We start from the raw sequence: 27,419 nt of genomic DNA on the forward strand, positions 1-27,419 counted from the left end.
CCATTTTTTAAAGTTTACAGAACAAAATGCAATATTTACTTAATTTCAGAATATTGAATAAGGTGCCCTAATAGCCTTGATGTTTTCAGTATCACTCAGAGCGAAGCATCTCATTGGTCAGCATCCAGATGTCTGAAAGTTTATCTCCCTTATACTGGCCAGTGTCTTTTTAACTGATCTTAAATAATTTTTAACATCCAGCTGTGAATAAACTATTGCAATTTGCAGTTGCTGATGGGCCTGTTGAAGAACAGGCACTATATAGAATTTGAGGATTATGTTTAATTAACAGGCAGTGAAATTTAATATTGAGTAGCAACTTGAAGCTCTAAAAAGAAAGGTTTTCTAAAAAAGAATAAAGCAAATACTTAGTGACAGTCCACTGAAGTACCTGTTCATTCCTATTTGGAAGAGTATGTATTGTAGAAATGATAAAATTCTTGGGATAATAAAGGTTATTAAGTAAGTGCTTTTATATGTTACACTGGCAGTATCTTGTGTAACTTCACTAATTTACAAAGATTTGTACTAATAAACATATTTGCAAGATAAAATTTCATTTTTCAAGAAGGTAAAATACTGGCTCAGCTTTGGTTAAAAATCTTTAATGCAGGAAGTGTAAGATCCTTGAAAAATATATACTGGACTCTGGTAGCATAAACCGCTGCATTATGGTGGGCTCTTTGCACAGATGCAGAAAGGGTGGTCTCCACTTCCCTCTGTCCGGAGTATTCTGTTTCTGATACAGAAATTTCTTACAATTTTAGTTAGTTTTAAGATATTTGTTATTTACTCTTCATTATTCTTTACAGTGACTGATATTTGGGATTAAATTAACAAACATTTAAGCAAACCTGACATGGCCGAATAGTAGAGGGAAGTCCTAGGTGGTTGTGCTGTTAAGGTGCCAGAGTGCTAGGTCCAGTTCCAGCCAAGGCACATATTTCCTTAATAACATGAGACATAAATCCTCTTAGAAACTGAGTTAATTCTCTCTCTGTCTATCTAAAGTCCAAACCTTTTTACGGAAAGGTGTATCTTGTGGTGACAGCAACTCCCTACATGTTGCAACTGTGGAAAAAATAACACAGTACTAATAACAACAACAACAATACAGCTCTTCCATGACCACACACAGAGGGAAACAAACAGAGGAATCTGATGAGGTTTTGGAATATTGTTCTATTTATTTTGGGTGTAAATGACCCTGTACCACTTATTAGAATAAACTTATTCAGCTGCATATAGGAACTGCATTTGGCACTACTTCTCCCTTTATAATAATATTAAATTTGTTTCTCTGTTTCATGCACATTTCTCTTAATGTTTTTTCCATCAAAATCATTTCTGTTAACCAGTCTTCCCATTTTTAAATAAAACCGTCTGATTAAAAGCACTCTATGCATGAAAAGAAGCTCCACAGGAAAAATATCAAATGAACAATACATACATGACATGTTGTACCACTCCTAAGCTGAGCCTAATTGTTTACAGAAAATGTGCAGTACCAAAAATACCAGAGGCAACTACTGTGGTTCAATTCCGATCAGTCTTAGGGGAAGCTTATGCAATTTCAGTCAAAATTAGAACTAGAAAGCTGTATAAACAGCACTTTCTCTTGCCTCCTCCTACCAATCCATGAGAAGCTTGTGTGTAATACCTGTATCCCAAACAGACATATACAGAAAACATTTCATAACAGCCGTGAAGCTACCAGAAGGAGACCTCTGGATGCTGAAACAACATACTAAATAAGAGTGAGGATCTGAATTCACTTTACAGCCATCTCCACTGTCCACATCGTTATAAAGGCTGAAGGGCTGATGCTCAACTCCAGCTCTCGGAGACTAGAAAGGAGACCAAGAAAGCCCCAGTATCAAACCATTCAGGATCTTTGAATGCGACACAGGAACAGAGTCAGCACAAGTATGGCCATCCAGTAAAGGTAGCAAAACAGTTAGAAAATTCTATTAACAGAGCAACAAGAAAAGAGATTACTTCCCCTCACCTTTTTCTTCATTTTTACATTTTTGAAAATCGCATGAACTCTCCACGTTTTTGCAAACATTGCTCCAAATGCAGTTGTGTATCCCACTGTAAGAATCCATGTTCGGACCTAAAAATATATATATATAAAAAAAGACAAAGCCATTTAATTTTCAGTAGACAATGTGGACATCATCATTTCAGCCAACTTTTTTCTCAAGACCTTTAGAAAAAAATATTCAAAGAACTTGACAAAAATTTTGACATTTCAGAATTGTCTCATTCTTCGCTTGCTTGCCTTTTCCCTCTGCCTTCCATCCCCTCTCCAAGTATAACAAAACTGGATGCTGACAATCTCTGCCATATATAAAAACACAACTCTGATACAATATTCTGCATTTTTTTTCACTTTTATCGTGTTCTGTGCAGACAGAGGAAAGAATTACTGGAGGAAACCAAGAGCCTGAGACTATAAAAAGTACCTGGGGAGCTAATACTAACAGCAACATTTTGAACAGAAATGAACAGAGAAGTAGAAATGTTATTCAGACTAAATAAGAGGAAATTGCACTATGCGAGTGTCCTGGTTTTGGCTGGGATAGAGTTAATTTTCTTCCTAGTAGCTGGTACAGTGCTGTGTTTTGGATTCAGTATGAGAAGAATGTTGATAACACACTGATGTTTTCAGTTCTTGCTAAGCAGTGTTTATACTAAGTCAAGGACTTTTCAGCTTCTCATGCCCAGCCAGCAAGAAGGCTGGAGGGGCACAAGAGGTTGGAAGGCGACACAGCCAGGGCAGCTGACCCAGACTGGCCAGACCGGTATTCCATACCATGTGATGTCATGCCCAGTATATAAACTGGGGGGAGTGGGCCTAGGGGGGACAGATCACTGCTCGGGAACAGACTGGGCATCGGTTGGTGAGTGGTGAGCAATTGCATTGTCCATCACTTGTTTTCTGTTTTCCAATTCTTTTATTATTATTGTAATTTTATTATTGTTATTATTATCATTATTAGTTTCTTCCTTTCTGTCCTATTAAACTGTTCTTATCTCAACACATGAGTTTTACTTTTTTTTCCCCCGATTCTTTCCCCCATACCACCGGGTGTGGGGGAAGTGAGTGAGCAGCTGCATGGTGCTTAGTTGCTGGCTGGGGTTAAACTACAACAGTGAGGTATGCATCACGTAATGAGAATTCCTGAGAATTCTGGAAAGATAAGAAAAACGGACCTTAAATTATAACATAGGGAAAAATGGCAAGACAGGAACATAGCCTTGGTGGGCAGACCTCAGGGACAAGACCTGAATCAAAGATAATACCTGCGATATGGGCCTAAGAAAAAGGAGATGGTGAGTTTACACAGAATGATGGAGTAATGGGACCCTGAGCTGGCCACAGCTTTGACATAGACCTGTCTAGACATTTTCCTCATACTGAGCTACCCAGAGAAAACCAGAAGATTTTAAAACTAAAAAAGACATGATGTCTTTAGAGTAAAAAACTAGAATGACTTTTTTTTTTTTTTAATAGAAAAACCTCAAATTGACAAGGGAGGACCGAACACAAGTTACAAAAGCTTTTTGTGCAACTCCCCACCTGCCCATAGCATCCTTGTAGGTAGGTCCTCACTTTCAGACTTGGTTTCAGCTAAGCCAGTGAATTTCAGAATTGTAGCAAGCTCGGCACAGCTCCCTCTAACTCCTCAGAAGTTTCTCTTTTTGCTACCCTGGAGGTTTGGCTGTTTGAAAGCTTTTCTGCCCTGAACAGACTGTTTTCTTCCCCAAAGAGGGACCAAAGACTAGAGAGCGTAGCAGGTGGAAGACCATGCGAGAGGCACAGCAGGGAGCTGGAAGCCTACAGCTGAATCTGAGAGCCTGAGAAATCACAAGGAGGAAGAACAATCTCCTCCTCCCTCTAGAGACTCCACGTCGGCCGGCTGTCAAAAAGGGAGACTGCACAAAAGCAAACAAAGAAGTAAAAATAAAATGCACTGTATATTGCAGATGGAAAAACTGGGGGAGACACAATGTCTACAGACAGGGAAGGCAAAGGTAGAAAAAGGGAAAGCCAGCATTCTTTTGGCCATGTTGACCACGCATCCTTGGCCAGTAAAGCTGGAAACCAGGAAACCAGGACATTCTGAGAAAAGATTTTGAGCAAAAATCTTTACATGACCTAAAGGCAATGTTTTTCATTGGAAACCAGCCTAGTTTCATATCTGACTTCTGGAGAGTTTGGGATTTTTAAATTGTGACTGTAGGACATGCATATTGATGAGAACCTAGGTGGTGTAGTAAGAGGCAAAACTTGGGATCTAAGATAAATATTAGGAATTATCTAAATGTTTCACTTCTAAATACACATTATCTAGTTTTTGCCTTTCTAAACATCTTCAGAATTTCCATTTTTGTATTCAAAACATGATTTTTTCCCCCCCAAATTTTCTGTGGAGTAGAATTTCTGATTTTTAGTAATCATTAGTGACTGGATATCAAGGCAGAAAAGAAAAAAAGATTACTCACTCAAAAAATATTGATAAAGCAATAAGAGACATAAAATAAGTACAGTTCCTTAAAATAAATAAAGAAATAAGATACATATGGTCAATAATGGTGAATTAGCGAGAGAGAAGTACACACAGAACTGGCAGCTTGGGTCTTGGCAAAGAAGAACGCATACAAATGGACACCCAAAACTGTTTAAGAGGGCATATGCCCAAAACTGGTAACACTGTGCACCACGCAGGGACACGCACCTCGAGTGTGCAAGTGTGAACTCAGGGGGTGCTGTCTCACCAGCGTGGGTATTGCCAGGTTGCAGTGATACACACAAACTTAGGGAGCCCACATCTCCTGCAGGACGGGTGCGTATAGAGGAACCTGCACCCCCAGAAGAAAGGGTGTGCTGGTAACCCATGCGTCCGGTGAGCAGGAGGTGTCTGCATGTGACTCAGCGTGTGCCTTTATTAGAAAATGTTGGGATTACATATAGAAGACCATTTAGGTATCTGTATGTATATATTAACTTTTTATTAGCATCTAATGCTGTGGTTTATCTGTTGCATTGCTGATATGGACCATGAACCTATAGTTCACTGATTGCTGGTTAATCTTGCTATTAATAAAACCAGTAAACCAATGGCGATTAGATTCAAACCGCGTGAGTTTTGCCGCTTGGTGACATACTTGAATGCAGTGTTGAAAAAGAAACCCATAACCAAAGAAAATGGGAATAGATATTTAGGTCAGCAAAGTATTATTTTTAACTTAAATATTTTTTCAAGTCTTTGCTCATTGTCCATTATCATACATTATGTCAATAACTTCAGTAAAACTAGTTAGATCAGCTCTGAGTGATTTAAAAAATACATTTCATATCAACATGTGCCTATTAGCCAGTTACATCTTTTTTTGACTTCACATCAACTGAGCTGTGATAACCATACTTAGCATTCAATCTTTTTGCTGCTATTAATAAGCATTCAGCTCTTTTGTGTACAGTTTAGTGATATATTTGGCAAACAGATACATGGTATTTTCATGTCTCTAATAAGACTCTGTTTTGTTCTCACTGAAACAGCAATTGCCTCTTGGGAATAGTAATAAATTCAATTATGCTCGTAATATGTTTCTAACCTGATATTCAGAAAAATTATTTCTAGCATCTTTGGTTCAAAAAGTTTTATGTATTCCTGATCTGGACTGTGCAAATTAGAATAATACAACTATTGGCTATATTAGGAACATTCTAGCTTAAACATACCAGGAGATTTGTCAAAATGAGACCGTTGTTGCTAAGAATGAGATGGTAAGTTTCAGATGAAAATAAATTTTTAATTTTGAAGAAAATGACCTCGAATTTGTCTGCTATAATTCATTAATGCAGCCAGCAAAATTACAAATTTAGAAAACAGCAAAAGCCTCTGAAACTCATATATCTGTCCATTTATATTCTTAAATGTGTTATACCTCCAAATCCCACTCATTTGAAAGAACATGATAAAAATAACACCAATAATTGGAGAGCATGACCATGTTGTTATACAATCAATCAGTAATTCTCTCATGTTGGAAGCTTTTAATGATGCGTTTCAACAGAATAAGCGGAGGAAGATCACCCTCCTGCCAGTACCCACCAAATGACCAGGAAAGGCACGTCCTTAGAAGATGGAAAACTTGCATTAAAATCCCTACTCCAAACTAGACACAAAGCCCCAAACCATTCCTATGCTCCTATAGAAGGATAATTTGTAAAAATAGCTACTGTTAATCTTTCTCTTAAAAGGTTAGGTCATTACAAAATTCCTCATGCCTTCACTGAATTTTAGGATATACCTTCAATTATCTGCTTATATTTCTTGGTTCCTTCTTTTGAGAATAAGATGTTTTGACTAATTGAATATCTCCTACAAATTTTTTGTTTTCTTTCAAAGACAACTCATAAGTGTCACAGGAGTTAATATGGTTTGGTACACAACAATCACCGATGTCTGGCAGATGCTAAAATGTTGTTTCCTAATTCTCTTTTCTTAATACTTCCTGCATTATTTTGATTTAGGGTCTATTTTTGAAAATACTATCTATGCACTCATTATTGGAATTTGTGCTTTTTATAAATTACTTGATAGAAGCCCTTACAAGTGCATTACTTGTGACAACTGAAAAAGCTAGATATCATTTATTTAGTGGACAACACAGTTGACGACAACCAAACACCAAAAGTGTCTCCACAAAGAAACAGACCATTCCAGGTCATTTTCCAGACTTGGAACAGACATGATGCTTATTTAAAACAAACAAAAATCCACCTCTGTCAAATATTAATGTTTAAAAAAATGTTGTAAGGTGCTTAAACAAATGTTGTAAGGTTCAGCTGAAGAGTCACTGCATTTATGAACAAGGTCCTCCTTTTATTTTGTAGGAGCATTTCTTTTCAACTTCCCTTTGCACCAAAAATCCTCTGTTTTAAGCCTATCCATCAGGTGCTAAAGATCTTTCATTTTTTTTTAAGTAAGACTATTCTTCCAGCATATAATAAGCACTGGTAGCTTAAGAGCCCTATATAAAGTTACTTCTATTTGAATCATATTTCCTCTCAACCTTGAGCTTTAGCTGGCCAGCCTACATTTTGAATGCTGCTCTTTCATATCTTCGCACAAATCTATCTGCACCTTTCCCATCATTTAGTTATGTGAATGGTAAAGTGGCTACTATTTTTATCTCTGTGTAACAGACCTGCAAAGTTATTTGATATTACAACTCATTATTAATAAAAGAATCCATCTGACTGTGAACAATGAGTTAGTGAGGGGAAATTAGTAAGTGGTGAAAGCATCAGAAACATCCTGAACAAAGAAGTAAAAGTCTCTCCTTGTTTATATACTCTAAGAATGAAGGTTACAAACAAAAACACTATGTTGGGTACTGTTAACTTTCAGATAAACAGCAATCTTATTTTAATTTATTTTATTACAATTACAATTCTGTATAAAATTATAAATTAAGGTTATCCTGGAAAATGGACTGAATTGATGAATAGTAAAAAGTTTCACTTTTAAAGAAGTTCCATTATTTTCACATATTTGACCACCACTGCATATGCATTCAGAAAACCACAGTCATGAGCTGACAAGGAATGCCTGGGAAGGTACTGAGCTCATGAAAGCAATAATAAAAATTTCAAATGCAGTTGATCAAGAAAGTGATGTATTCTACTCTTCTGTTAAGTTGTAAGAAAAAACCATATACCAACCTTCTGAACTGAATACTACCTATTCTCCTTTTTCGTGTTGCAGCTTTAAACTTGCTATACTAATCCAGTTTGCCAATATCAAGCAAACAACATGAAGATGGGATTAAAGACTTTGAATGATGAATAAAGAAAACCAAATATCAGCACAAAGAACTTCCATGTGTTGTCTAAAAAGCTACAAACTTCTTATCACCTCTCCAGGCAACTTCTTTTTTTTTTTAATAACAATTATTTGAATGGGATAGTGAGACAGCTTGGTTCTTTAACAATTTCTTCTTCAGTTAGCAAAACATTTAGATTATGTTCATGCAGAGGAATCACTCATATTTAACATTCTTTTAACCATCTCAAGACCTTAATTTTAATGGTTTCTTTTAAATAAAAACTTTAAAATCTTTCTTTCATAGGACTTGACACTCCAGACACTCTCCAGCTTAGTTTATGAGACTCAGACTGGTTCATTTTGGGAATATCAATAATTAGCCAGTTTTGCACACATACCAGGTTGGAAGCTGCAGTGCCCACAGGGTTAGGCTGCAGCTGAACGTTAGTGCTGAGCAGTTTGGTGGCATCTTTATATTAGACTTAAGCACTTAAAAGTGACAAACGCGAGAATAAACCATGCTGTGGGTTTAGCCCTGGAGAGCACAATTATCTTTAAGCAGACAATTCTGTTGATTTCTGTGGACTACTTATGAGTTGAAAATTAAGGACCTTCTATTTTTCTTGGCAAACTGGGGACATAAAGGATAATTATGATGAACAAAAATGTATCATCTCAACAAGTTTTCACTGGGGCTTAGTCCTGCTTCTATTAACCATGGCAAAATCCCCAGTGGGAGCACAGGCAGGCCCCATTAAATGAGTTCACCCATTTGAATCATACTTTTCTCATTTATATCGAACATTTTTTGACATGTGTTTATGACTTTTAACTCATTCTTTAGAATTTGTGTGGCACTAGCACAGTTCTTGTAAAACGTAAGTGGCAATAACATTAGAGAATTGAATCCTGCTGTTTTCACATAAATTAAGTACAGTGGTTCTACACATGCTGTGCGATCTCCTGTAGTGATTTCTTAATATATTTCAGACCATTTTTCGAATTAATGCATGGGTAGTGTAAAAAATATTACAATTGGTCCTGATTCTATAAGGGGACTTTAAAATCTGGCTGTTGTACTACTGAAGGTGAGGCAAAATGTTCTAAAAATATTGCCTTAATAAATGTCTGGCAAGGTTGTGGTGTATTTGCTTCAGCATATGAAATAATTTTGTTTCAAGGATCTCTTCAGCCTTGTAACTTTTGTCTCTACTTTTTTTTTTTCACCCCAAGAAAATGTCATTTACTAAAATAGAAGCTGATCAGGCTTATGTTAAACTCAGTAACAGAATTGCCTTTGAATTAAATAGGAGTGAGATCAGTCTCAGACTGAATGACAGTGAGGACAATTATGGAAGTGATTATACAGAAAAGGGAGATTAAAATTAACAGCTAAACAATTAAGTAGGAAATAAACTAAAGAATACACTCAAAATGAAAAAGGCCAGACTAAAAATACAAACAAAGGCTATGGTTTCCAGAGACAAAGAAATGGATTAGAGGTCCAAATCCTTTTGCAGTTCAGTAGGATCTGAGTGTCTATCTGTTGCTTTTTTAATTCCTGGCCAAAATCAAACAATTTGAGGAAAAGAATTAGGCAAATATAAAGTCCAAAGGGGGGGAACCCCCCCCCCCCCCCAAATTTATGGCAATGCCTGAAGAGCATAAAGGGTACAAATAAGGAGCACATCATCACCTACCAACCAAATATCAAGTCTAGATGTTATTTGGTAACATAGGGTCTAGTCCAAGTGGCTCTTGCCCATGGTACACAGACAGCCACAGCTTTGAGGTGGCACTGCCTAGACACTTTCCTCTTAGTTCCCCCCAAAATAGTTAAACAGAGAAAACTCGAAGTGGCAAGGGAAGACAAAACAGGAATAAATAAATAGACAGAAGGTTCATACATCTTCTCCCTCTCTCTGCTTTACCATTAAAGGCAAGTCCCTGCTTCCAGAGCTGCTCTCAGCCAGCTCCACAACTTTCAGAGTTTTAGCAAATTTCCCAGTGTCCCCGTCATCCTGCAGCCTGCCCCCACCCCTAGGAACCCGTTCCATAACCTCACACCTGGCTTTTCCTCCCTGCTCCTCACCGCAGCCTCTCAGTCTCTGTTAGATGTGGTTTTCAGGGTCTCTCTCCACTCTCCTACCACCCTGCAAGCCTCACCTCACGCAGGCTCGGGGTTTCCTAAGGAAAGGTGCAATGTGGACCATGGAGTTCCAGCTTGCCTAGCTGTTCTCTCAGTGGGGAAGACATAAGACTATGAAAAATCAGTAAAAAATAACAAAACCTGCCATTCAGATTGCTACAGGACACAGAATCAGAAGTGTTCATGATCCATAATGAAGAATAATATTAGCCAAAACCCCCTTAAGTGCTTCTGACAATCTGGATACATTTAAAGGCCACATTTTAAAGTACACTTTTGAGAAGATAAGGTCTATAACATCTAGTGTTGCCATGAATGTACATGTTCTCAGGATGTCTGAGAAAACCACAAAGTCTGGATAATCACACACACAGCAGTAGGTAGCTGGACTTTATCAGTGGCATCTCTGCTCTTTCCTTCTTTCTGTCTGTCTCTCCACCCCACCCCACTGTTTGGTTCCTTCTTTCTGTACAAAGCCTGTTTCCAAATGCCTGAATCATGGCTGAGAGCAACTGATTGGAATCCGAAAGCCTGAGCGCTCTCTGGGTTGGATGAGGGCACCGTTGAACACCACAGGTGTGCAGAAACCTTCATGCGCTCTGTTTACTTTATCCAAGCCGAAACACTGACAGGGCTCAGTGAGATCACCAGGAATCATAGAGTATCTGCCTGGGTTTGGCAATTCATATCAATTATGCTAATTAATGAGATAAACAAGATAAAATATGCTTAATTTTAGTGACTGTATAAATCGCAAGACTTAGATCCTCTTACCTTTGATGTAACAGCTTTGCAGAACTCTGGAGCATAAAGGAGACTGGAAGACAATTGCTGTCTCCAGAATAGCTATTTCCCAGAACAGTGTAAATCCTATACTGAACTATTCCAAACGGATCATTTGCCACTTCCCCTGTCACTCCCATCACCCAGTGCAGCACACTCTCTAGGAGAAAGTGCTGCGACACATCAGGACTACCAGCACTGAGGAGAAGCAGAGCTGTTCAGTCTAGTCCTACCTAACACACCAGACCTTTCCGTGTGGAGACTACGGGCATTTTACTGCAACCCGGAGTACTTAAACAATCTTCGTTGCAGCCCCAACCTAATCAGTTATATCCAGTGAATATGAACATCATTTTATTTACCTACTTGAGGGAGATGCACAACAGAGCAGACTATGCTCCTCCTTAGGGCCATAGTAGCCTTTCATCCCGTAGCAGTTCCAATTTGCAAAGACATTACTCGTCTTAAATGTAAAGCATGAAATTCTCAGTAGAACGTATTACAGATGTCTAAACATTATGATCACATGTAATATTCTCTCTATTTTAAGTATCTCTATGTCAGCTTAAATTCTATTCATAGGATATGTCACTGGCATTGCTAATTTCAAGTCTCTCTCTTCCATATAATGAATGCTTTCAATTATTTTTCCACTTCCTTGCATTTTTCCAGTTGGCATCACATCTTGTTTCACACTCTTACCTCTAACTTCTTTTTTGCTATGATACCATGGTAATTCTGAGATTAAAAACAAAGATAGATCATTCTCATTCTCATTCTTTCCCTCACATCTGAAGCACTTTCTACTTTGGCATACCTATGCATTTAATGAAATATTACACTGCTTTTCCTTTTTCTGTACAACCAATAACATTGCTATTAAGTAAAACATGATCTAACGGTTCTGTAATACACTGACCACTTTCTCAGAATTCACTGCTTTGGATAGTTTTACTTCCATGTAATTGGAGTTTTACAATATGACACCTAATCTCTAATTCTGACATGGAACTAAATAATGCTACATTTGGTATTATGAATTCTTACCATAAGAACAGAAATTATTGTGTATTTAAATATACTGGATTACTTTTCCATAGGAAATGGGCATGCCAAGATAAAAATGAGTTAGTTTGGGAAGCGATTACCTACTCTAGCACAGAGTCAACACTATATAATTTTAAAGACTTATATAATGCCCCTATTCAGAAAATTATTTGACCATATGTTTAAAGTGCTTTGCTGACTCTCAAATACATTTAACACTTGGTTCTGTGTTACAGCATATTGACTAGGGTACCACATGCTCCTACAATCGCTGCCTTACAGAGTGGAAAATGGTGGTACAACTTAGCAAAGAAACCCTTTGAAATTTTCAAGTGTTACTGGTGTAATTGTGGATCATGTTTCAGTGTCTTTGGAATATGACAGCATAAAACATATGCCATATGTAGATGTAGGTTGCAGAAAGTCAAAAAGACCAGAGACCGCAAAACACATCACCCTCCAAACAATGCTACAAACACTGTGCTACAGAGGAAGCGCACACAATAGATTTGGAATGTAATACCTACAATTTGGAAACCATTTTTCCTGAATTTTGTGGGTAGACTCAGGACTATTTAAGGACCTCTTATAACTGTTGTCAAAAAGCTGACAGAAAATTAAACAGATACCGTATATAACATATCTCACTAAATAAACTTGCTATTGTGTATATACTGCTACTCTGGTGAGACCTAATCGCTTTTGGAATATTGAAGACAAAAAGGGTGATTACTTGGCTTAGAGAGGGGATAACACTAATGACAGCTTTTTAGTTTTGCATGTGCTTATAAAAGTTGAATCAAAATTTTTTTCTCCCTGCAAAAAAAAATCTCTCCCTTCATTGACATGGCTCTTCTCTGTGCCCGAGATGTAGTTGTTATACCCACATGTTTTTGGCTTACTGGCTTTCAACCCCCTTTCAGGTAGTTGTAGAGAGCGATAGTGATCATTTTAAAGAGTAAGCCACAGTCTTGTATAAAATGGGAATTTTAAACTAATCTCTAATATGGCTAGAATGGGTAATCAAAGTCATGCATTTCCAAGGAAATGGACTATCAGGAGAGATTTGTACTGGCCTGATCCTATAAGAACCGGTACCTGTAAGTAGTCCTTATGAAATCATTAAGCATATTGCCTACATAGAAATAGGGATGTTCATGACATGGAGCCAAATGTACATGCTGTACCCAGCACTTAGTGGATGTTTGGGGAAGAAAGGAGGAGAGACAGAAGAGTTACTGAACAGAAAAGTGGGTTTGTGTCCCATATTTATGCATTCCCCAGCATTACTTCAGAGTTTTCTAGATAGAAGCAAAGTGCATTGCTACAGTCGATGGTGGCCATGTAAAGATGATTTCTAAGAGAAGCATAAGGTATCCCATTGAAAAAATTATAATTGGAGGAGGAAGTTTTGTAAGAATTGTTTTAATGAGCAGGAGGTTTGAAAAAATATTCCTGATAGGTTGCTTCTGAAGGGTCTCTTGCATCTATGAGCGTAATTCTAATTGCTGACACAACTGGGATTCATAAGATAAATCGGTAGCAATGTACACGAAAGCACACTCAGAAATGCTTCTCTACAGGACTGAAAACCTGGAAAACCAAGACGGGGAAGACATTCCACACACTCTGCTCTGTTGATATAACATTTAACTACATTAAAAAAAAATATCTCTGTTTAAGGCATGTGGCAATAATTCCTAATCAAAGTTTGGCTTTAAGAACACAGTATTCTCCCCCACCCCTTTCTTTTATTGGTCAGTTAAATAAAGTATTTATCTTACTCAAGTGCCCATCCAGATTTTTGCCTCTATGGCAGACAGAGAGACTTAACATAATGTGACAGATACAAATTGAAAAAAAAGAAGAGATACATAAGATAAGACAGAACAAAGCAGCCCTCACTTAAATTTTGCTGCATTTAGAACGTGAGAGTAGTGGTTACATTTTGAGAAGCAAATTAGAGAAAAATCAGATAGCAGAAATGTTTTAGCTCAGAGGCACAGGATTTTGGATGTTGATACATTTTTCAGAGTTAAAACTGAGCTGTTTCACATTTGAAGGAGGACTTAAATTTAGTTTTATATGGCTACATCTGGGTGCAAACCTGTTCCCTAGAACAGCTCCATGCTGATAAGTGGCTCTGGTTCCCACTTTCTTTCCTTCTGTTCAGCACTGCTTGGCTCCTTCAAAAGGAGGGTTGTAGCCTAGTCATAGAATGGCCTACAGCCTGGCAGCGAGGTCAGGAGCTCTGAATACAATCCCCTCAAGGCTGAGCAGACATCAGGACCTAAAATCTGCCCTTCCTGCCACTAGATTCTTCTGCAATGGAAGGTGAGAAAAGAGCAGGGATTGATATCAGCAACTGGCTTCCTAATGACACTTTTGCTCTGTTAGAAGCTGTTTCACGGAAAAAGGGCATAGTTGCTGGATAAAAAATAGGTGCTGGCATCTTCCACTTCCTATTGGCCCCTATGTATTCAGAGAGCTATAGAACAGTTTGGGAGAGGTAAACTGGATCGTCCTTTTGAAGCCTTTGAGGTACCTCTTTCTACTAGCTGTATAGAGAATTTGCACTCTAGCTGTAGGAAGACTGACTATTCTCTCCTTCTCCTTTCTTTTGCTGCTAACATTTAGGTGTCTAAAATACAGCTATGTCCAGGCCCAACTAAGGAAGCTAAGACTTTGCACAGAAAATCCTGTTATGTTCACCTATACTATATCTTCTAGTGCATCTTGGCACGTACTAAAGAGGTCTTCAGTGTTTTGAAATGGTATAACTGAACAAATCAGATGATATTTCACTTCTGTAATAGTTCTAGTCAGTATGGAGGATTTCGGTTGAAACATTAGGATGTATTGCACCAACTAGCTTCAGGCATCCAACCTTCATGCTTTGAATTATTCTCTGGAAGTAAAGTTTCTTTCTCTCCAATAATGACATCAGAGATTCAGACTCCTAAAAAAAGGTGCTGTGAACTGCAACTTCCTAGAGACTTGAAGAAGGATCAAAAACAAAGTAAGGATAACTCCCGAGTAAGTCTGATATTCTTAGGCAATGGGCCAAGCATCGTCTTAGGATTTTTTGAGGAGAAAATATTTGATAAATTTAAATGCTGGTTGTATTGGTTTTGGAAGGAATAGTCCTGCAGTGAAGTTCTTTCCTTTTATTTGAAATGGCCTCTGTAAGTCAGGCTGCATATTACAGTGAGCAATTAAGACATTTCATGCTTCCAGGTGGACATATTTAATTTGGTTTCAGAGTTGCTGGTTTTGATTTAACTAGAATATATTCTACATGGATCTAGGCTTGTGTGAATTTATAGTGTAGCCTGGAAATAGCAGTAGAAGTCTTTGGAGATTCAGCCAAAAAGACTGACTAAAAAGACCTGGAGAAGCAGCAGTCATGAAGTCTAAAATAATACAGAATCTAGAAAGAAAACGTAGTAGCTTCACAGATGTTACTAGTTGTCATGCTACGAGCACAACCTTTAATAAATAATCTTCATATATATAATTTCAAAACAAGAAAGTACATCTACTGTTTTAGTCTGAGGCCAAATCCCAATGCACCTGAAGCTTTCACTAATAATAATAATATAGCTTTGTGCATGTTTCAGAATTTGGTCCCAGAAAATATCCCAGGAAAGAACTAAGAGAATCAGTGATTAAATGGAATGAGACATGCAACTACTGAACTTTTCTGTTTGCATTTCTCACAGAGCTTCCTGCAAGACTATCTTCAACTAGAATATATGGAATTACTTACTGTGCAAAGTGTCTCAAATGTCTTTTCGGAGACAAAGGATCCATCAAGACCAAAAAGAAAAATAGATGCATAAGAAAGCATCCCTCCAAGGATAATAAGGTTGTTCATGTAGGGACTGGACATCTTTATTAGTCTATGGACAAAAGGTGATAGTGCATTAAAGATGGAAAGATTACTGCCAGGCTGTTAGAGCAATAAAGAAGAGCTTTTTGTAACCAGGCAAACAGATAACCCTTCTTGTAGAACTCCATGAAATCTATAAGCATGCACACTATTTGCTGTTTTATAAAGTCTAGCATTGTTTCAGGTTTTGGAATGTTTAGTAAAAAAACCTCCTATTTTACTGATGGATTAATTAGCTAGGGTTAATGTTAATAGCAGACAGTCAAACATAAATAAAAAAATTACACTTTCCAGACAGTATAAAAGAAAGTGTCTTAACAGATAGACAATCTATTTCAATGTGAATTTATTACACGGTGATTTCAATTAAATAGTTCTAAAATATCATCTTTCCACAGCTTTAACATTTTCCTTATATCTCTCTCTATATAGATGACAGACTCTACAAACATAGCATTTAAATATGAAAGAAGTAGTGATAGAAGTAACATGAGTGTCTTACTTCTGATTTCTGTTTTTGATGTTAAAGAACAGAAATGCACTGGCCATTATCATTCCTAGGATGGTGAGGGCAGAGAGGATGCTGTAGAGAGGCAGGGAGATCTTGCGTAGCTCCTCTTGTATAATTGTTTTGTCCTTTGGAGGCTCAAGTCCTAGAATCACAACAAGAAAAAAAGGCTAAAGCTCAGCCAGATGTAGAATTTCTGTAAGAATATTTGCCTCTCTTAAGTGCTATACCTCTAATTTAGCAGATTTAGCAACTGTGAACCACATCAGTAGCTGATGAAATCATTGACTTTGACAGATGTATGTTAGTAACATTGATTGACAAGAAGGTTTATATTTCTAGAGCAGGTAAACATCCTCTTTGGAACAAAAGACACACCAGAACCCTAATGCAGAACCCTGTAAAATATATGCTAACTATCCTCATTTTAAAGTGTAAATAAACACTAAAATGCATACTGTGACCATAAATTTTACCAGGAGGTTATGCTTTCCTGAAACAAGTGACAGAGCAATGAGTAGAAAACAGGAGCATCATTCCTCTGCCTACTGTCATTACTACCAGGGCAAATTCAAACAGCCTGTCTAGATACCTACCACAGCTGGAAACCAGCCTTGGTGTGGCATCGCTGGGGCAGGGACTGACAGCCCTGGGGGTCTGAAATGGGGTTCTGGGCTGTGGACAGGGTGGGGGAAGCCCCGGGAGCAGAGGGAGGCAGGGCTGGTGGTGCCTTCACAGAACTCCACGGAGTGGAAAAATATAGAAGAATGGATAGCAAAGGTTTTACAGGGACAGACCCACTTTGCAAATCCCTGCAGAGGTGGACTTGAATGTCTGAACTTAAAAACTATGTTTAAAGCCATGTGCTTGATTGACAGTCAGCTCCCACTAATTAAAGGTTTCTCAGTTTAATGAGAAGAATTACTTTCCAACAACTGCAATAAAGCTCTGCATCCCCTACTTCCCATACTCCATTTTACCTGCTTACTGAATTTTTCCTTGGTGCAGGGGACTGACAAAAGGCCTTTTGCATCACTGCCTTCCTTCAGAAAGGGATTTGTGTGCCCTACAGTGCCCATGCCTGCCCCTTCCCATCAGCTCTCCATGGGGCTGCGAGGACGACCACATGGGGCCGAGCAGCTTCATTTCACAATGTGGCTGCATAGGCAGAGCAATGTGGACCCGCTGATCACAGAGCTGCAAGTAACTGGCTAGCAGTTGTGATAGCTAAATTTCACGACCACTCTTCTGCTTTGCACCTAGAAGAATATTCAAGGATCTATACAATAAAATAGCTTTATCCATACCAGTTAAGCTGAAACAACTCAGACAATGGAAACTTGCTATCCTTTGGTCTTTGTGCCCAACATTTTTGAAAAAAAAAAAAGTTTCCTTTCAGGTAATCGCAATAAAGTGGCAGTCAAGGGACCATTTGCTGATTTGATATGGGAGAAAAGTACCTGAGATTTTCCCCTCTTCCCTTTCCCACCTCAGAGCATGCATTTATAGTGAATGACACTTCACAAAATTATGCAACAAGTAATAAGACAAAAATACAGTGAAGCACGTGCATGAATTAAAAGAACTAATATTAAAGCAAAAACCCCACCCTGCTGTATCTAAAATAGACAGATTATATTGATGATTTGTATTTATTAAATACAGCCAGTGATTCTATAAAATGTATTTTCTTATTTGTGCAATGGGCATTCAATTCTATTGCTTCTAATATCATGAATTATTGTTCTCTTGTGTGCAATTTTATGTAATGGATTAAACAGGGCTATATTTACTACTCTTCATTTCAATACTTAAAGTAACTAAGTTTTTTATACTGCCTGGAAGATGGTAATAACAGTGTCCTCCACACTGAATACATGACTGCCTCAGCGAAAAGTTAAGGTGGGTAAATAGAGAAGGTCCACTGGGAGTCACATAATGCATCTTAAGACAAATATAAGACAGGCTATGGGTGGAAGGGACACCAGATGTGGTCAGAACAAGAACTAGGAGTCTGATCCTGAAAAAAGCCTGAATAGAAATTTTTTCCCATCATCTACTGTCCTTAAAGGCATGGAGTTATGAACAAAAACTGTCTCCCGTTACTTGGTTCATCCCGCATATATTCTCTGGAAATTAGTCGTATTGAATCAGTATTCAACCACATCATCAGTTCCTCCTTGCAGCAAAAATAATCTGCTGGGTCCCAGACTTAGGCAACTGGGACAGATTCTGCACTCTTCATTTCCAAAGCCTCATTCTCCAGACAGACGTGAGAAGTGCATGTAGCTGTGCTCTTTTAAGTCCAGCAAAGGATACCAACAGGAAAGGTGGAAAGCTGCAGCTGATGGACAAGCAGTCATGGATTAGATCACTGCAGTGAAACTCCAGTCACGCTCAAGCAAACCTTGTGTGTTGGGACACTGGAGGCAGGGGTAGTAGAGCACGGGATACAGCAGCTTGATACTCATCCACCACTCCCAGGGGAAACCACACAGATCTCACCAAGCTGACTTTATTTTCCGTTACTGAATCGCACCATGGCAGAGTTTAACATTAAATCCCAATTATTAGCTTTAAAAATAACATATATGCCTATAGTCAACAGGAGAGACCCCTAAAACTCAATTCAGCTGACATCTGGCTGCTGTGACCACATGCCTAGAAAGCCGTCGGTATGCCCGTACTCCAACTGCTGTGAGGGCAGAGGAAGTCCCCATGTTAACTTTGGAGCAGTGTGGGACAAAAGATGGTAAGAAGCTACAGAAACACAGTCTATATGCCTGCTGTGGACCTTGGGAGCGCTGCTGGGCTGAACACCCTCTCTAGCCCTGTTTCACAGGGGCCATCTTAAAGCTAGCCTTGGTATTTTGAAATCCTATTTTCTAACTGCCTAAGAGACACCTCCCAAAGAAAAACAACCACCTCCTTCTTGTGTGTGCAAAAACTGCACACAAGAGCATCCCTCAGGTGAGATGAACTGGGGAGTGGGAAATGGGAAGGAAATTAGAACATTATTGATTGGTGGAGATGAAATAGAAGACATATCTGCAGCTTGTTGAAATATCAAAGAACATTTGTGTACACATATACATTTGAATTTGTCCTGATCATTGCAATGAAGAACAAGCATCCAATATCAAAACATCACGATTTTCTGTTCAGAATTCTTTTATTTTTTAAGCACAGCTCAGTTCCCATTCTCTTTATGCAGTGTCCTAGCTTTCTGATATTAAAAATCCAAAACCAGTTATTTGACAGCAAGCAGTCTTACAAACTACACACAGCTATCCATGTCATTCTTGTACCTTTTTCCAGTTTTCTCTCCTACCTTGGAACCTGATGCTGTTGTTGATTATTTCCAGTGTGTCAGCCACAGCATTGTACTCTCCCACCTTCACTTCCTTTCTTTCTGCAGAGAAACAAACAAGAGTGATTGTTTATGGCAGTTCACATGTTCTCAATGATTTAACCGATTTTGCCTTCTTTTTTGACAATATGTCAAAAGGAAATGAAATATGCCTGCAGTGCACGAACTATCAAAGCAGAATGTCAGACAGCTAACATAATTAAAAGAAATATTTCTGATTCTTTAAAGAAATGCGAATTATTTTTAAGAACTCATTTACATAATCAGGGAATTGTTGTTATTGGGCATGGACATCTCCAGCTTAAAGATCACACACTCACTGGTTCACACCATGCAGGACACTTTGCTGGGAGAACAGATATGGCTAAATCACACATTCCACTCTCATTTAAACAACTAGGACATCTTGCACAGTGAAGTATTTCCCAGGGGAGTCGTACTGGCAGGCTCCAGTCAGTACAGAGTAGACTGGCTAGTTAATAGATATGCTGGGAATCTAATCTCTTATTCTGACTGGGAATTAGCAACTCATTAGTACCCTGACTGCAAAACATACTATGTTATATAATTAAAGCCAACGTGCACTTGAGCTAAAATTTTACTGTTACTCTCATCTGCTATTTTGGGACTATCATCACATATATGGCCTTCTGGTACCTAATGGAGTAGAGTAACGCAGATATAGGAACTTAATTTGTTTGGCTGCTGCCTTGGCCGCTGTAGCTGGAACTCCGGCACACATTTGTCCTACCCTTCTGATAACATCTGGCATCAATTAATTTCTGCTAGTTCTGTTGGGATTTTGGTATGGCTTAGAAGTGCAGGGACTTCCTAAATTATCACTTTTACACTAAAACTTTTACATTTTGTCAGAGATTTATAAACCACAGGCACACTGGCTAAAGTTTTCTTTGATGAGCTGGCTCAGCAGAGCCAAAAATGTCCTTTCAGGGCTCTATATGTGGGCATGCACAACCCAATTTACATTTAAATTCTGAGCTCAAGACCCTATTTGTGACACTGATTTTGGGAGCTGATGATCTTGAACTAAATGGCAAATTTGAAAAGACTGTATTTCACCCAACAGCTCCACATTAACCTTTTCTCCTTTTTCTCTCAAAGTAATTGTGCCTGTTCAGCTTTGCTGAATGGAGCAGTTAGCTCCATTTTAGTAAATTCTACAGGCTGATTAATACTAATCTGAGAGCTCACAGGAGGCAAGAGTTTTCCTTACATAAACCACACTTCTTACTGTTAAAATTGTTTACGCAGAATTGTAGACTGGGCTGCAAATCTGGCAGAGATACCTGGGCATTTGCTACACCTCCATCAAAAGCTGGAGTTTGCAGTTCTGAAAATTTATCTGCCTTTCCCATGAGCATGCTCCACTTGTGGGGCCCTAAGACTACTTTGGAATAAAAGCACAATCCCCTGGTCTCCAGCAGCAGTTCCACAAAGCCCATCCACACAGCATTAAATACTCTTAGGAGTAAATATAAGTTTATACTTTCTGTCATCAGCTGAAAATCCTCTGTAAAATAGATATATGCATAAATCCTTGACAGTCTTAAACAATAAAATCTTCCCATTAGTCATCTAAAAGTTAAAATGGTCACTGCTAAAAACTGAACCAGTTCAATTCCATCAGAACACAACCTAGAGAAAAGAGATGAACACCAGAATGTATACCAACATACAATCTGCACATTAGATGCCAGATAGTCCACAGCATCTACTTATACCAAATGGGGAGGACATGCACTTTGGTGTTGGTCTACCCACAACTTTACATCAGCAGACTAAAACCTGATAGCTCTGATGAACAGCGAAGAGAAAAGAGTAATTGCTCCACAAACATTTCTGTATGGAACACTTACCGGGACTAGATTAGGTGCAAGAAGCACCTAATAGGTGGGGAAGCATACAAAAAAGAGAGCGTAAAGCTGTGCTCTAACTGATTAAGGTACTGCGATTGAGAAACTTTTTCTGTGATTTTTTTCATTTGACCTACAATACCATTCCTTTTCAACATTTATAAATTCTTACACAGCTTCCGTTACAGATGAAGTAGCACTGAGAATGTGCCTGTAATGGTAAGTGCGATGCAGCGCAATAGAGATGAGCTAGCCTACAACGAGCTAGCCTGGGTACCAGGTGCTAGCCCTTGCAGGAATGGAGCTCGCTGGAGCTATTTGGAGAAACAAAATTCCACGGCAGACTGAGCTGAAGAGCAAGCCTTTTTTGGACTCAGAAACCCAAGAGTGCGGGAAAAAAGTGTTTAGTACCTAGGAAACGCATTATCAATGCCTTGTCCTTTACAAATGGAAAAGGACAATTCACAGAGCATATGCCAAGGTTTCTTGAAGTCAAGAAAAGGCATAAAGATATTTGATATCTTAAAGTAGTTACAATTGTGGAAAGTAGTCCATGAGGGAAATAAACCATATTTTCATTGAGAGGAAGGGTATACTATCCATTTCCTAGTATGATTACAGGGGTGCTGAGGGGGAGACACAAACAGTCTTTGTGCTCTTTTGTACTCCCAGCAAGGAGTATGACTACAATTGTTTGTTTTTCAGTTCCCCGTGCACAAGTGCTGATCAGTGACAAAGTCACCTCCAAATATTAATTAAAAGAAGCAAGGAGGCAGCACTATGGCGCTCTGCTCGCTTGCATAGGTCAACATAGCTAAGGATGGGACTGCAGGCTCTACTTTTCTATATGCCATTCCCTTGAATTCCCTTTGAAAATTCTGAATTATTCAAGTCAGTATACTGTTTGTATAACGTAGCTCGTATCTGTCAAAATCTCTTTGTGTTCAACAACAAAAGGACATGAGAAACTGGAACTCCTTCATATAAACACACCAACAAAGTGCTTTGCACAATATTCAGAATATGATGTTGGCTTCTTTCGGTAGTGCTTTCATTATTTTTAACTTGATCTTTCCACGCTCATGACAGAGAGATTGTATTGAAACCCTCCTGCTCAGGTTAAAATGCGGAACAAAAATATGAGGGAAAATATACTTGTTTTGTGAGATAATGTTTGCTTATACCATGACAGGAGCGGTGGGATTTTAGAACTTGAATCTGCAGCTGTTCTTTCACATAGGAACAGAAAAGTATGAAAACTAACTAACCCAGAGAAAACTGGCCCAGAAATATGTGACTGAAAATTATGCCAAACAGAATTATAACCAACTAATCGTTGTGGTTAATTAATTGTCACAGAATAGATTGCTTATATGGCCAAGATGAAAGTTTTCTGCCAACAAAGAACTGAACTATTCTTAAAGGTGAATTAAAATGTTTTCTTCTCCATGTTTTATTACAGAATTTTATAGCCCACTTTAAGCAACTCCAGACTAATTGACACACTACCACTTAATTAATTGGGTCACATTTCACAAAGTTAATACAACAGATTTTTAATTGCATATCAGGTAGTTACATGTTCTTGTTGAATAAAAGCAAAAATAATTCTGCAACTGACATCAGCTGAGTAAAACAAACTTACCAAAATGCACCACAGCATCATGATTGCCAGTATGACTGTTATGCACTTACACTGAGAATTTCCAGATGAGACTATGCTTAATTTTAGTTCTTTTCACTATATGTCATAATTTCCATTTTCACTACATTTTTTATAAGTGTACTTATTCATACCGCATGAAGATAGATTCTACTGAGAAATGTTTAAGGATGAGAGAAAGCACTTGCAATGCATAGGATATGGGATGGATTTCCTTTGTTTTCCTCTATGGAGACAATACTGGCTAGTTTCTAATGTCATTAAGACTTTGTCTATATCTAAAGCTTGTAGCACCTTCAAGTATGTCAGTCTGACTGAAATGGTACAAATAACCCTAGTGGTGATGCAGTTAAGCCAATATAAAAATGTTTACACCAGTATATCACCAGTATAATTTATGCTTATAATAGTAAGGGGACTCTGAAATAACACAGTATCCTACAAAGTTACAAAAAGATGTATATTGATCTGTGAATGTATTCATGGACTGGTACAGGTCTAGCTGGTTACACTAACGTAAAAAACTATGTCTAGGCCACCAGAACAAAGACAAATTAACAGGTCTGCCCTAACATTACCATGGTGCCCAAACCTCATGGCTGTAAATGAAAATTAAGCTCAAAGCTCTAAATAGCTTACTGCAGATTGACAGTACTAATACTTTGTTGTGTCAGTGCAGCTCTTTATAAAGTTAGAGTTCCATGCAAACTACAAAGATAAACGTGTGCAAGGGATGAGTATTCACTTTCCAACAAATATAAAGTAAATTTTAAAGTAAAATTAATAAACTTACAATGGACTAGTCTCCAGATAAGCTAAGGGTCACTGAGGTGTCTCATCTCAGTGACACTTCTCGACTTAGAAGCAGTAGAAAAAGACATAACCTGTAGCTGAAAGAATACACAATATCTAGGTCTTAGTTTGTCCTGAAAAAACATCCTTGCATAAGGCGCTGCCTCCATGTCTCCTTCTCCTTGAAAAAAAGTTTTTCAAAATTTTTTTTATATAGCTCCTCCTGCTTCTCCAGTCAGGAAATTATCACTGTACTCCCTGAAAACCTTCCTCTGACATCAGTTTAACAATCCCTTCTCCCACTCTTTGTGAGCTGCCCCTCTTGCTTAACCATCATCATTCAGTGGGAGTGATTAGATGCTTAGCACGTTAGAAAATCTTGCTGCACGTTCAGCACTTAGCAGCCTATCTCAGGATCCAATATCATTAAACCTTGCCCTACAACAGAAATATTTAGCTCTTGCACATTGCTCCTCATCCATGCATCGCAGTCCAACAGGACTGCTAGTAGCTATGGGGAATATTTACTCATCAGATCTCAGAGAATTTTGGAAAACGCCCAAGTGGCCGCCAATGGGTGAAACTGAGCATGGACCATACACACTTGAAATGCTTAAAGGTCCTTAGAAAGAGAATGACACTTCAATTTGGAAAGATTTTAATTTCAAATTTCAAATCAATCTCTTAGATACGAATAAAAAATCATGCCACTGCACAAGTGCTAACATCTTCAAAGACACATCTAACCTATCTGGAAGTTCACCATTCACAAGCTATTGGCAACTCATTGACAGGTTCAGTCCAGAGACAGGGCGAAGGGTGCACAGGCACTTTACTGTGTTCTGAGGCTTGCCTTTCTCCAATTTGCTTTCTGGTCACATTCTCTTTTAAAGAGTGAATGTTCTTCTTTAGCACTTTAAACTGCCAGTCACCTAGCAATCATTTGTCACTGGCAGGTCTTGGCTCTTCTTTCTCATTCCCTCTATTGCCTGCTGTGAAGGATCCTGAAGAGCTAATGTGCCACACTGAGCGACAGCAATCCTGCGACTCCGGTATTCAGAAAACAAGTCCCAGGAAAGAAGATGGGCGGAACACAAGCAGAGAAAAAACTAAGCTGGAGACTGCAAACTGATGGCAAGTCTGAGAACACTTCCCATATTTCAGTAAGTCCTGTGCAAATTGCCTGCAAAGTCTCTTCTAACCTGTCTTACCTTTCTCTCGCTCATTTTGAAAGCTCTTTCACAAAATAACGATCTATCACAAAAGCTGGAAATGCTGTTTTGAATGCCTTTACATTACTGAATTAAACCAAGCATCATGAAAGCTATTTTCCTTCAGAATAAATACAGAAACATTTCATTTTGTGGATCCTGTAGAAACTCTTAGCAAATTAATGTAATCTTAACTTTCATAAGATATCCTTGTCAAACAGGACGGGGAAGCTTTTCAGTTATCCTTATCACATATCAGCAATAACCAATACACGTTGAAAATTTCCAATTAAAAAAAAAATATCACAAAAGAAGCTTATAAATAATGAATGAGCAAAGCCTTTTTCATGAATTTCTATCCACTTATAGACAACCATTTCTTTGTTTAAAGACAGAAATGCTGAGATTAAGAATCACAGTTCAAATAAGGAAGAAAATGTCAGGTCAGATAGAAGATTATTCTTCAGCAGAAGCTGCGAGAAAAGAAAGAATCAAGGAAGAAAAATATGTTACCTTTGCAAGGATTTGAATTACCACAGTTTTCATCCTTGTAATTAGAGTTAAAAATCTGTTTTGCCCAAAGAAATATTACGTTTACCTTTAACTCTTGCACAACTATTTCCTTCATTTGAAGTACCTGTTTAGTGTTTTATTTCTGAAATCCTGGATTCCAGTGCACACAATATACAGAAAATCCTGAGTTATGAAAGCAGTATATATAGCAAATGATAATTACTCTTCATAGCTAGTTCTCAAGTCCTATCTTTCATTCATCCATAAAGCCAAACAGACAGAAAGGTTAAAGCAGCCAAAGGCCAAACTGTATGTCAGCCTTGGAGTCAGGATAAAAGCTAAGAAGTCTTAACCTTGGGCTTATTTCACTACATTAGTAATGGTATTTAGCCAACAGGACATAGAAAGCAAGTAAGCAAGCTGCACATAAAATGTCATTAAGTATCCTGAACTCATAAAAAATCTAGTGGTTTTATAGCCCAAGAAGATTTTTTCCATAAAAATTTCAAGCATCTCCATTTTTAAAAGCTTATAAAAATTAATTTTACCAATCCTTTTTAACCTTTGTTTTTACCTTCCCGATTTTACATGTCTCCTATTTTGTTTGTTAGACTGGGTTCTGGTTCTGCATAGAAATTTAGTAATATAGTTCATGTGGATTTAATATCTAAATATCTTAGGTATTTATAAATTATGTATCAGAGGTATACAATGAAATAAAAGATAATTACTTTAAAACAATTACTTCTTAAAATCTGAATTGTTAAAACCATCGTTATACCTTTCATTCAGGAAACTAAGGAAGGTATAAACAAATATACAATAATGAAGGCAGATTTATCCATGAAGTATAATGACTAGTGTGATGAAGCGAGCGTACAGAGCTTACATTAATTCTGCTGAAAAGAAGTTCCTGTTTCTTAGGACGCTTAATAAATTCCGTGATAGTTTGAAATAAGGCTGTATATGAGAACATACTTCTTTTGGTTTTAATACTTCTAGCATAATATCTTAACTGAGAATCATAATCAGACTGTATAACCACTGAAACATATGTCAGTAATTTGAATTACCTTTAACTCCATTAAGGAAGTTAACAGATAGAAACTAATATCCAAATAGGTACGGTATGATTATATTTTAGGATACATGCATGTGCGATAACTGCAACATCTCAATTCAGCTAAGGGTTTGCCTGTTCTATTGTTCATGCTCTTTTATGATTTGATTAACTTTTCAGAGAATGAAAATCCTCATCATTCGGAGAGTTTATCTGCCAAAGTAAATTACTCTTTGAAGTCATACAGTACCTCAGGTTGTAAGTATACATGTGTTTTTTAATAGTAATATTTATCTAAACGTACCACGGTCTACAAGCAAAAATTGATATTTATTTCACTTATCACTCGGAATCATCTCTTCCTAACAGACTCCAAAATCAGTCTGCTTTTATTAACTGTGAATTTACAGTGGGAAATAGCATTGCATGTGTAAAACTACAGGCAGCCACCATTCCTTCCAGAGAAGGAATTTTCTCAATTATTAAATAATAACACAACTTTATTAATTGTCGTGTGCCTTTAAGTACCTTTACTCTCATCCGCTAGTCCATTTTTTACAGTGGGTGTGCTAGGAAATCAACCTTGGGCTGGCTTCCCTGGAAGACCTCCCAGGAGCTTCCCGGGTTTGAAGGGCCATCCAGGCAGTGACGGGTTTGGACGCGGATGCCACTGATGTGCAGAGAAGTCCCCCTGGCAGCAGCCCAGGGCCCAG

General features: G+C 38.0%; 1 protein-coding gene across 3 annotated transcripts in view; it reads right to left on the bottom strand.

The window, feature by feature from the left end:
* The window catches only part of GABBR2 (gamma-aminobutyric acid type B receptor subunit 2), a 483,069-nt gene that overhangs the window by 152,827 nt on the left and 302,823 nt on the right, over positions 1-27,419 (bottom strand). For all 3 annotated transcript variants that reach the window (XM_049830441.1, XM_049830442.1, XM_049830443.1), the window contains exons 9-12: positions 19,555-19,635; positions 16,218-16,368; positions 15,593-15,725; positions 2,009-2,116 (exon numbers count right to left, since the gene is read on the bottom strand). In XM_049830441.1, coding sequence (XP_049686398.1) covers positions 2,009-2,116; positions 15,593-15,725; positions 16,218-16,368; positions 19,555-19,635 — 473 coding nt within the window. The remainder of the gene's footprint in view (positions 1-2,008; positions 2,117-15,592; positions 15,726-16,217; positions 16,369-19,554; positions 19,636-27,419) is intronic.

Source organism: Accipiter gentilis, chromosome 27 (genome assembly GCF_929443795.1).
Source record: "Accipiter gentilis chromosome 27, bAccGen1.1, whole genome shotgun sequence".
Classification (NCBI taxonomy): domain Eukaryota; kingdom Metazoa; phylum Chordata; class Aves; order Accipitriformes; family Accipitridae; genus Astur; species Astur gentilis.